This window comes from Lutjanus erythropterus, chromosome 21 (assembly GCF_056507025.1).
Source record: "Lutjanus erythropterus isolate fLutEry1 chromosome 21, fLutEry1.hap2, whole genome shotgun sequence".
Lineage (NCBI taxonomy): Eukaryota > Metazoa > Chordata > Actinopteri > Lutjaniformes > Lutjanidae > Lutjanus > Lutjanus erythropterus.
Genome location: NC_139337.1, coordinates 4,271,319 through 4,283,559, shown reverse-complemented (window position 1 = coordinate 4,283,559; position 12,241 = coordinate 4,271,319). Strand labels below are relative to the sequence as shown.

The 12,241-nt window shown below is 37.3% G+C and overlaps 1 protein-coding gene across 1 annotated transcript in view; it reads left to right on the top strand.

Annotated features, from left to right (window-relative positions):
* Nucleotides 1-1,695, top strand: part of stk17a (serine/threonine kinase 17a) — a 45,491-nt gene extending 43,796 nt beyond the window's left edge. Inside the window, exon 7 of the mRNA XM_084747619.1 lies at nt 711-1,695. Within this exon, the coding sequence (XP_084603745.1) occupies nt 711-1,089 (379 nt within the window). The 3' untranslated portion in view covers nt 1,090-1,695. The remainder of the gene's footprint in view (nt 1-710) is intronic.
* Nucleotides 1,696-12,241: the final 10,546 nt, after the last annotated feature.

Here is a 12,241-nt window from a genome sequence, read left to right as displayed (position 1 = left end):
AGGTTAATGACAGTAGCTGTGATAATCAACATTTATACTGACATTTAAAATGACTTATGATGGAGAAAGTTAGAAGCAACAAAAGCTTTGTCATATTCAAGCTTCAAGTTTTAAAAACGAAATGAATAAAATTATAAATAATTGTTTGAATTAATAAATAAGTAAATAAATGAATGTACAAATGAATATATATATATATATATATATATATATATATATATATATATATATATATATATATTACAAGTGTGTAAATTCATATGAATGAATAAATTAGTTAACACAAATAAATGTAAAAATAATGTTAATATTTAATGTTAATTTGTGATTTATGTATTAATGATAACAATTAAGCATTACATAATTATTTAATTATTTATTGAAACATTTTATTATTTAATTAGATATTTATTAAACAGTAAATGTATTCATTTATATAAGGATTTAATTAGATAGTTATTTATGTATTTATATATTTAGTGTAGTTAAACCCTTCCAAGGTACACATTTTACTTTCACACACAATTACATACTGAGCCAAAAAGTTTTTTTTTTTACACTGTAAGGTCTTGTGACCCTCTGTGAAGTTTTGGTGACCCCTAGTGGGTGTCTGGACACTCAGGTTGGAAAAATCAGATCAGTGTTGAATTTCACAGATGTCTCAGTACAGAAGCAGCTGTATTCATGTGTGTGTACATGTCTGTGTTCAGGGACCGGGCTACGGCCGAGCAGTGTCTCAGACACCCCTGGCTTCAGTCCTCAGAGCTTCAGGAAACCCCGACGGCAGAGGAGACCCTCCCAGCTGAGGACCAGGAGGCGTCCAGCTCCACCAGCAGCTCCACCAGCAGCCCCGAACCTCCTAGCAGCACAACCACAGCTGAGGAGGAAGAGGAGGAGGAAGGGGAAGGCCCGGTTACGGAGGAGCTGATAGTCATGGCTGCCTACACCCTGGGTCAGTGCCGCCAGTCCTCCAGCTCCACCTCAGAGAAGGAGGCGCTGGCTGCAGAGCAGAAGGCCATTTCCAAACGCTTCAAGTTTGAGGAGCCTTTCAGCGCCTTGCAGGAGGTCCCTGGAGAGTTCATCTACTGAGCCCAGCCAGCACAGGACACTTAGTGTTGTCACGGTAACAAACTTAGACCTTCTGATTATACAAACTCCCCTCCACATATACTGTATGTGTATAATCAGATGCTGTTTTACAGTCAATCTGATATTATTTAAGCAGTTGGATTTTACTCACATATTTCTCCCATAATGCATCACCTTGGTTGACACCCACCCAGCCCATCTTCTTAAGCAGTTACAGTAGATTCATGTCTATTTCAGTTGGTTTGCTTTTGTATTTTCCTTTTCCTCCTGAACAACTGGCCAAACGTTGACAGTGACACACTGAGATTTCTCCAGTAGAGTTTGGAAATTGAACTTCAACTTTTGGTGTTGAAGAGTGAGGTCGTCTTTCTAGAGCCGATAATTTACACCAACTTTCAACCATCAAACAAGTCGGGTTGAGGGAAACTGACAGAGTAACTCCTGCCACAGATACAACATGATCTGTTTGCTGATGCACGGGACACACTGCCTACCTGAGCAGTGAGTGTGTGTCACGGAAACCTCTTACTTTTCATCTCGGTGCCCATGTTAACAGGTTAGGGCAAAAGTAGGCAATAAAAATGATCTGCTGACAGTCCTATCGACATCGTACCAGCAAAATGACACCTCTCACTACAGTCCTTCTAATTTGTCCGGCAGTAAATGTAAATTCACATGTCATTGCAGATTAAAATAGCATAAAATAAGAATATCATATTGTTTTTTTAGCGATTAAGAGTCCAAATCATATGGCCAGTCAGGTAAACAATTATGTGATGTTGGTGCCTATCAACAATCAGCATTGTGATATGGAAAAAAAGATCATTTCAATTAGCCAACTAGTTTACTGAATGAACCTGACATATAGAACTATTATTATTTCATCTTCAGGTGACGTATTTCTGATATGTGTCACTCTTATATTGTTAAGGACACTTTACTTAGCTGTTTTGGGAATCTGTTGCTGTAAACTAATTACATCTCTGTGGTGAAGTGGAACTGCTGTCTCTATTGATAGATTTGGGCTCAATTGTCCATCTTTTCTATGAGCCAACTGAAGCAGAAAATGGATCAGTTTTAGTTCCACTTCCTATGTTACTTTATGCTGTTTGCAAGGTTCATTATTATAAGGTAGATCAGCTCAATTTATGTGAATTATTAATGTTAAAAATGCCCTCTGCTCCTGGCGGTCTTTCAAGTGGACAAACTCCATTCTAAAAGCAGGTGTTCTATGCTAGGACCATATTTTTTTGCAATAAAACTTAAGTTGCACCATCACCAAAACTCTTTTCTGATTCGCTTTGCTCTATACATACAATTGGCACACATGGCACTTAACAACATCATTAACTCAACTGTGATAAAGTGCCACAGACATACACATACTGTCTAGTTTGGCACTACCCCACTTGTTTTCACCCCACAACAGGAAAGAATAAATAGGGAGATGCATAAACAAAACCTTCAAAAAGTGTTGCATTTATGTCAGTTATTTCAAAAGTGGACTATACATTTTCATTTTACATCATTTATTTTGAAATAATTTATCAGGATCTGCACCCAAGGTTTCAATGTGTAGAATATGTCAGAGACATGAAAATAATCGAGTGAAGGGCAGTATTTTTCCAGTGCGTGCTCTCTCTCTGTCTTTCTTTCTCTGAATGACATCACCTCTTTACCTCTCTTCACAACTCTTGTGCAAACTCAACATTGAAAGCTGGAAAGTGTGTGTTCAGTGAGGTAGCTGTCTCACACACAGATAGAGGTAGACAGTGTGTCCCAGGCGTGAAACTGAGAGTTGCACTTTGTCAGGTGGAAATCTCTCTACACTAAAGATTGTGTATATAGCACATATACTGCTCCAGTCGTCAAGGGGTTGACTTGCAGTTGGGACTGTTTGTCGCACTTATTACTAAACAGTGAGAACTGAAGTAACTCACTTTTCTTTTCTTCCTTTTCCATGATTTTTTGACTTCAGAAGCCAAATCTTTGTTGATCTCAGTCCATTTCCTCGTCTGTGCTGCTTTCCTCTGAACAGAACCAGCTCCTGCTCACTCAGCCCTCTCTGTATTCTGTCTTATTTTGTATTTGGTGCCATGCTTGGAGAAAATATTTGATGATTATAGCTCTTGCTGTTTCTTTTTTTTTATTATTTCAGGTGTTTCTGTTTAATATTGCAGATATCTCTTGAGGAGTTTTCTAATTCTGTGTACATAATGCAAATTTGTGTTGTTTTTAAGAGGTGTATTCAACAATACTGTTTTAAGAGCCATTTCGCATATTCCTCTTACACAACTGACTGGGCTTCCCATGGTTCAGTTCTTCTGAAGCAATAAAGACAGATCATTTGAAGGTGTACATGTAGACAGCGAGCACTCTACACTACCAGTGGGTCTGTACTGTAAATTTATGTTTATGAAACAATAAGCTCTGTTACTATGGGAACAGATTTGTACATGAATGTCCCGTACTGTAAATAAACATTTCAAAAGTGAATTGAGAGATTTGACTTGTAATTTGTTATCAGAGCACAGAGATGAAAAGTGTGTTTTGGTAGCAATACTGTATGTCAATAACATAATCACTGAGTTACTGATTAATGGACTGGTGTCATTAGTGTATCAAAGTCATTGTAGGTAAAAATAAAAAATGGATTCAGGCAAGGGTTAACATTCTGAGAAAAAATATCCAAGAACTCTGATATTAAATTAATAAATTTATGAGGTAAAAATCAGTAAATAAAGTGGTAAATCAACAAGAATAAACACTGATATTCTCCGAGAATAATGCGGTTTATTTACAAAGGAAAAAAATTGAGATTAAAGTGATAAATTTACAAGAAAAAAAACCTTGAATCTCAAATATGTCGTTGCCGTGGCTGCTTTGACATGCAGTACGTTTGTGTTCAAGTTTGCTGTCTGCTGTAGTGCAAAATGTTCTTTGGAAGATACAAGTTGGTCTGGCCTTGACCAAAAAAACCCTGCTTTTTCCAAGTTTGTTCTCATCACTCTGACAGCTCCAGATACATTTTAAAACCAGATTTCAAAGAACTGAAAAATAAATAATTTTTTTCAAATCACCTATTATCAGTGTTTCCTAATCCTGGTCCTCAAGGCACACTGCCCTGCATGTTTTAGATGTTTGCCTGCTCCAGACCACCTGATTCAAATGATCAGCTCATCATTTAATCCTCTGCAGAAGCCTGATAACAACCTGATCATTTGATCGTGTGTGTGTTGGAGCAGGGAGACATCTAAATCATGCAGGACAGTGGGCCCTGAGGACCAGGGTCAGGAAACACTGTATTAAATCAAACCGACAGACACATCACAACATCCAGGTTGGCATTCATGAGACGATGGAGTCTGCTCAACTGTCTGTAGACACCAGCCTAAAACCATTCTCAAAAGTCACAGACCCTGAGCTGGAGCGGAAGTAAGGAACTACAACTACTCAGTATACTACTCAATATACTCACTTATTTTTAAAGTAATGATTTCCTACAATCATAATTAATATCCAAACCTTTCATCTGCGTTTTGTCACCAGTATGGCTGGAAAGACCGGCGAAATCCAGGACATATCGACAAAAAAAAAAAGAAAAGACAGGTTGGAGAGGTGAGTATGACCACTGAGCAGAACAGAGGAGGAGTTGGGAGTAATTTAGATTGAAATTTCAAAGAAACAGAAACCCCTTTTCCATTGAATACAGCTATTAATAATGCATTAAACATCAGCAGTTAAAAAGTAACTAATACTCTGAGTAGTTTCTGACAAGATCACCAGCAGTTTTACTTGAGCTTCTACTTGAGTACAGATTGTCAGTACTCTTTCTACCATTGACCAGACATCAGTGGGCGACTGGAGAAAGGTCTGACACTGGGAACCACGTTTGAGCAGAGCTTACCAACTCCAGTCTTAGAAAAGCCATCAACTAAGCAATAAAGACCATGAGACGCTACTGGAAACTCCAGAACGTTTTCAGTAGGTGGACTGTGGTGTTATTTGCCAGTGTTCTATTACTGAGGTCAATGATGGACCTTCAAGCTCTTCCTAAATGTCTCTACAGTAACCTGCTGCACTTCCTCCAGGGACCACTAGATGGAAGCAACAGTATGTATGTTAAAGGCTATGTGGAGGCTGTGATGTCAGTTAGAAGGCAATTTTCACTGAGGTGCAAATGAATTCTACAAATCAAAAACTGGGATGGTTTTGGCATTTTAATTGAAAAGAGTTCAACACTAGAATAGCAAAAGTTTGATGAAAACAAACTGCCACCTGGCTACAAATAGAGACATCACTGACTGGTGAACAAATGTTTTCATTCACTATTTAAATATGTAAAGTTTTGACTTCACAGTGTGACAAACTGAGTCACAGAGATGCTGAGAAACAACACTGTTATCTTTAAAAGAATCGTGTTTTTTCCTTTTCAGCCTGACTTTCTCCTCAGAGGAGAATGGGGGATTATTAGGGCCAGACATAACTGTATTCTTTAATCTTTATTCTAATTTATCTTCAACATTTTGACCTTACTTTTGACATTGCAGCTTTATTCTTAAAATCCCCAGCAAAAACTTCCTCCTCTGGTTTATTGTTTCTTATGCCTGGCACTAAAACTGAGGGTTTTACTGTATTATTGACATTTCCTATTCAGTCTTGACATTTTGACTTTATTCTCAACCCCCCCCCCCTACCAAAAAAAAAAAAAACAAACAAAAAAAAAACATCCTCCTCTCATTTGCCTGGCACTAAAACTGAAAGGTTGACTTTATTCTCAACATTTCACCTTTATTTCCCACATTTTGACTTTATTATTATCATTAAGTGGTGCTCATGAAAACAGACTGATATAGCCACAGTTAACAGAATGAAGGATGTGACTAGCAAAAAAAAAACCTACGGGCAAAGTAAATGCCAAGATAAAGTGAATCCAAAATGTGTTACTGTGTTCCAATAGTTCACTTGGTAGAACATCCGACTCATGTACTGAGGCTACAGCAGGAACACAGGTTGATTCCAAACCGAGGCTGACCTACATGTTGTCGTCCTTCTCTCATTCCTTCTTTTCTTGTCCATCTTCAGCTGTACTATGTAGCAAAAAGGCATTAAAGACATTAAAATCTACTTAGAGAAGATATATATGAGCTTACTTCATGTTTTTTTTTTGTCTTCATAGCTTGACCAAAATGAGTGAATGAATAAACAACTTTGGCACACATTTGTCTTAAACTACAAATGTTAACTCTTTTGAAGATGGTAAAATTTGTGAAACATGATTTTCTTAACTTTTTTTTATTATTATGTTCTATGTAACAAAAGTAAACATGTAAATTCATGCTTGGTCACATAGAAAAAGGTCTAAACTTGTGTGTCTGCATGGACAGAAGTGATATGAGCACAAAAAGACACTTGAGGGAACAGTCTTTAACACAGCTAAATTAATCTTGACAGTTAACCTGCCACGGAGCAGGCTAGTTCAGTGATGTATGCTACCATGGTTACTGAGGAGGGTTTCCTTTAAGCCACAGTCATGGGACAGATCTCTCACTTAAATTAGCCAGACATAACAAAATAAACCAGGCTTTTCCTTTATCCACATTGATAGAATACCCCTCTGCTCCGTTCCACTGCAGACCTCTCTTGTTAGCAGCTGGGTGGTCTCGCTCAGCAGCAGCTGTTTGCGGAGAAGAGACGGTTTCTCACAAGCTTTCATAATGAACCCTCTCCCAGCTGGTCCGGGGGGGTTCAGCCTGCTGATATTCGTAAGCGTGTGTACCTTCTCGGAGAGACTTAATGCACAATCTGTACCCATGTGTCAGGAGGAGAGATGTTGCCTGGCAGCCGTGAAGACACAGATGCACTTAAGCACTCAGTGTCAGGATGAGCCTCCGAGTAAAAAGACAGATGCTGCAGTTAATGTGTATGAATGCTCGTCTTATAGTGTCACTAATTCAGCAACACTTGATAGTGTCAAGTCACTAATTAAACCTGACACCAATTACCCTCCTGTGTCGTGCAGCTCTGTCTTGGGGACACGCACACACACACACAGATGTATGTACATTACACAGTGTATTATCAGTGTTAGCAGGGTGTCAGTGGGTGTTAGTCAGCCTCTGTCTCCTGACAACACTGCTCTTCATTAGAAGAAAAAGCTGCTGTTTCACAGCGACCTGAGAACTGAGCTCTTTATAATGATACACAGCAGATGCTTAAATAATGCATAATGAATGCATGACTCATCGCTTCACCTTGTAAAACACCACAGGGCCAAGTTGATTCAGGAGCACATTTATTCAGAAAACCCACACAGTTTACAGCCTCTGTGTGTGTTTTATAACAGCATCTCTACAGTTATTGATGGTTTTTGTTTCTTGAAGTATGAAACGATCCTGGTGAAAATTCATGGAGGTCTAACTTGGTGTTTCAGTGTCAAGTTCTTTCAAGCCAAGAGATCTGCTCCTGCTGCTTTAAAGGGGTGGGTCACATTTTTTGAGGCATTTTATCAACAGTCAGTCACTCCCAACAGGAAGTTGTGAAGTTGCAATCACACCAATTCACACAAATTCAACCAGTCCGTGTGAATTTTGTGCGACCTTGCAATCCACCAATCACAGCATTCTCCCACACACACATCATACATGTATGTCTCAGTGAACCAACTCCGTGTTCTGTTTTGTTATTCACTTTTGTCACAGGTACTGAAAAGAACACAACATTTCTCACTGTTATTGACATTTAATGTTCTGTGCACTTAAAAAAATTGTGCCGCTCACTTTTTTTTTTTCAAGTTTTATGATTCATTCATTCCTATTTCTCCCTCATTATAGGTCACAGTGCACATGTTAGGCCTGAATTTAGACTTTAGATATGTTACAGTATACAGCTGAGTAGATCTGCATTAAGAAAATATAACATCTGATTTCCTGTGACCTAACGAATCAGCAACATCATGTAACAGAGAATAAAGCTATGGTGACTTGAGGTCAACATTCATGTGGTGGTCTGAAGACAACAGACCTAAACCAAGACCAAGTCATGACCAAGACCGAGACGAGACCAAGACTTTGAGGGGTCAAGACCAGGAACAGACCAGACACTGAAGGTAAAACTGATTTGAAAGTTCTGAACTCTAATTTAAACAACCACAGAACACAAATAAAGACTCCTCTGTTATTACTATATATGTGTGTAATAATGGAGACAAGACCACTCCTTCAACACTTGAATACCTCTAACTGCTACCAAACATTCTGGACTTTAAATTCTTCTGAAGGATCAAATCCACAACCACAGAAATGTCAATAGTCTACTGGAAACTAATATGAAATCCAGTGATGATCTTTCCTATGAAGTGTTATTATTAAAATGTCATCTACAGGCTCAGCAGATGAGATTAAGTTTGGTTGCCAAAAGCTGCACATTTGATGCAAATTGAGTAATTATTATAATGAGGGCAGTAATTTGCCAAAAACTGTGAATGACTATAATTTAGCCTCTAGTTAAGTAACAAAAGTGATCTAACAGGCTAAATCCACATTTGTGACGTCCAGAAATCCTGAAGCCCTGAACGTTTCATAACAGCTGGCAAAGAGGATTTTATGAACAACATGTAACTGTCATAAAACTGTTTGTAGGTTAACCTCACTGCCACCTTGCTAATGTTGGCCTCATCATGACAAGCTTGTGTTTCTTACTGTTTGCTTCTAGTTGTAGCTTCTAGCTTAGATAGATTTGCTTTCTTTTCGTTTGTTTTTAAAATCTTTTTTTCTGTTACTGTTGTAACATACACTGTAAAAATGTTGAGAAAACTCAAATATTCAAGGACACTTAGTTCTATGGATTTTTTTAATTAACATATTTTAGTAACAACATACTAACCACATAGAAAATCCCTGCCCTGTGACCTCATCCATCCAATCAGTAACTTCCCAGAGTGCAGAACTGAGAAAAATGACAGAAGTTTTCTTGTTGTCGAGTCAAAAAAGTTGCAGGCAGATAATTAAATATGTATCAGTATTATACCTTTATAGGTTATTGTTTCTACATATTAATCTCTGATTTAACCTTTGACCTTATTTGGAAGTTCCCGTATTGTGCCTTTGCAGAGTTTATCAAAAAATATTGGCTCATACTGAAGCAAAAGGCAGCAACTTTAGCTTTAAAAAGCTGTTTAATGATTAATATGATCAAATCCTCAGTCTGACAATGATGCCAAATGAAATTACACCTTTTACTGTTATTCTTTACATTGCATTGCATTTGAATCTATAAATATTTATATTCACATAACATAAAATTATAATTTTAAATATAAAAGGCAATATACTGCAACAGAAAAAAATTAAATACCATCAAACCTTCTCTGATAAAGTATGACACTGATTGCCTAATTTTAATGCGTTTTCATACCAGAGTGATTGTGGTGATGAGTCTGAGAATTATCACTCTGTTTTTCTACACTGTTGTTACATACAGAAATATAATGCACACAATGGCACAAAAATGATTCCAACTAATTTTTTGACAAAAAATTGAGTTACTGCCTTTTTCTTTTGTAGGGCAGTATAACACAAAAGACCAAATACATATCATCCATGTGAGATTATTAAATACAGCCCATCAAAAATTTGCAGGTACAAGAAAAAAAAGGGTTAAGAGAAAACTCAACTCAAACTCTTAAGTTTTGAAAATGAATCATATTTTGTTCTTTTCTTCTTTAGATAAACTTGAATCTCAAAAATGTTGAATAAACTCATTGAAGTGAAAATTATTAATTGTTAATTATTTAATATTTTCAGTTGCAACTGTTTCACTTTCAAGCCCTCAAATAATGACAGATCAGGTTCACAGCTCTCTGTGAGCAATTTTTGAAGGAGGAGGCAGACTTTATTAATCCCAAGGTGAAATGACATTTTTCACTGCAGTCATTTTTTATAAACACACAGGCCCTGAAATACACACACATGCACAAGCAGGACCGATAGACATGCATCAGATAGATGTCAGAGCGAGTTTTTCTTGAGAGATTCAAGTTGATCTAAAGATGAAAAGTACATTTTCTCTGCAAAAGAATCTAGGTCAGCCAAACTGTGTTGAGTTTGTTTCAAGTTTGACTCAAAACTCAAAGCTCTAGTAAAGGCAGTTGCCTTGCCAGTGCAATTATAATACTATACTAATGAAAATGCTCTCTAACAAGGGTTTTTTTCATCTGCTTTTTATTAAATATGTTAATAAGAGCTTAACAGTGGAGCTAGAAATGTTTATTAACATTAAAATAAACTTCCTCCTACAGACTAATCTTATCTTATCTTATCTTATCACTAATCTTAAAAGTTCACAGGAAGCAATATTACTTTGTCCAAGGAATTTCCAGTAGACTACAATCAGTCCTTTGTCATCCTGACCTATAAGATCAGTTGAGATGTGTTTGTTGTTTGTGTTTGTTTTTCTTTTCAACGTCAGCCTTTAAAATTCACAGAAGAGCTTGAGATTCAAACCCATGCCCTCAGAATCTCTAGGCAGTCCGCTATCATCCCGAGCTGCTGGATCAGACTATCAGACCCTTTTACTTGGAGGTTTTGACTTTTCCTCTGGGTGTTGCACTTCAAAACTCATCACACTGCTTGATGATCACACCCCAGACCTCAAAACTCCGTCTGACACACCCAAACCCTAGTTTTCAAGCTTTTTAGTCTTTTCTTCAGAAGTCGAACTTCAAATTTAACTGACTCTCATGAGCATCAAACCCTGAACCAAAAAGCTCCTGATCAGGCCTTCAACAGCCAGAGCTATTTGGTCAGTCTTTAAAACTCTATCTCTTAGAGCTCTTCACTCTTTCCTCTGGGTGTAGGACTTCAAAAAACACCTTCTTGCCTGAATCCTCAAATTCAAAACTCCATAGCAGTTCTCTTCCTAACTGAGCCATTCAAACGGAGACAGTGAAGTGGTCTCTCTTACAGCTTTTTGCTCTTACCTTTGGACATCAGCCTTCAAAAGGCAACATGCCAACATGATGATCAAAGCAACTGGACTTATTCCTACGACAGTTATTGAGACCGAAGCTTTTTATAACCTGAAGCTTTTGAGGCTTTCCTCTAAGTGCTGGACATTATATGAAAGAGCGTAAAGCTACGATGTGGTCAACATTCAGGTGGTCTGTGTCCCTGCAGACTGGGTGCTTGGTGAGAGTTGACCTCCAGGAGGCACCATTCACTCCTCCTCAATCGACAGTCTGTTAGAAACATAGAAAATTAATTTTATAGGTTTATTGAGGCCATGAAGATGGTGTCTGACCACTGTCAATATGTGTAAATTTCTGACATTTTTGACTGCCATTAGTTATTTTATTGTTTTACTTAAATTTGACTTATTCTTGAGAACTGTGACAAAGCTAAATTTTTGGGGCTTTTGATTTTTACTAGTAAAATATATTTTAAGAGATCAAACTCTTGGCTATTAAGCCTTGTAACAAGCCATCCTTCTGGTGATTACATATAATAATTATCTACAAATATAAAAATAATGGCCATAAGTGGTCACTTCTCATGACAAATACCAGACTATGAGATTAATGCATTTATTCTGTCAGTTTCAATTTTTTTAAAAATGAAATAACACCAAAAATGTACATTTTGTAAAGTGTATTTATATGTCTATCAATATGCAACCATTACATGTAGTAAACCATAATGATTGTATATACTGTCAGCAGTATTTTTCTGTAGGATAATAACCATCGGTGATCTGATTCAATTCTTAGATTCATCTAGAATTACTCAGAGTGAGAACAGAAGCAGACAGAGAGACAGACAGTCATTTTAAACTGTTAATAATTTCAAACCTTGAGCTGCTTCAGGTGTAATTGTCTCTGTATGAGGTTTTAACTACAAAGAACTCAGGCCGGTGAAATTGGCGAATCACCTGTGAGCAGTGGCACAGTGAAATTTGAATACTGAGATGACCTCACTGCTGTTGGTTTATTCAGCCAATCACCTGTGTGCAATGACACAGTCAATTTTAAATACTTCAAAAAAAGTTGAGACAATGTACCTCTCAAACTACAGCTGTTTAATGAAACATCATAATTGCTACAGCTATAAACTGCATACAGTGAGCGAGAGGACAGGTTGCGATTTTATACACATTT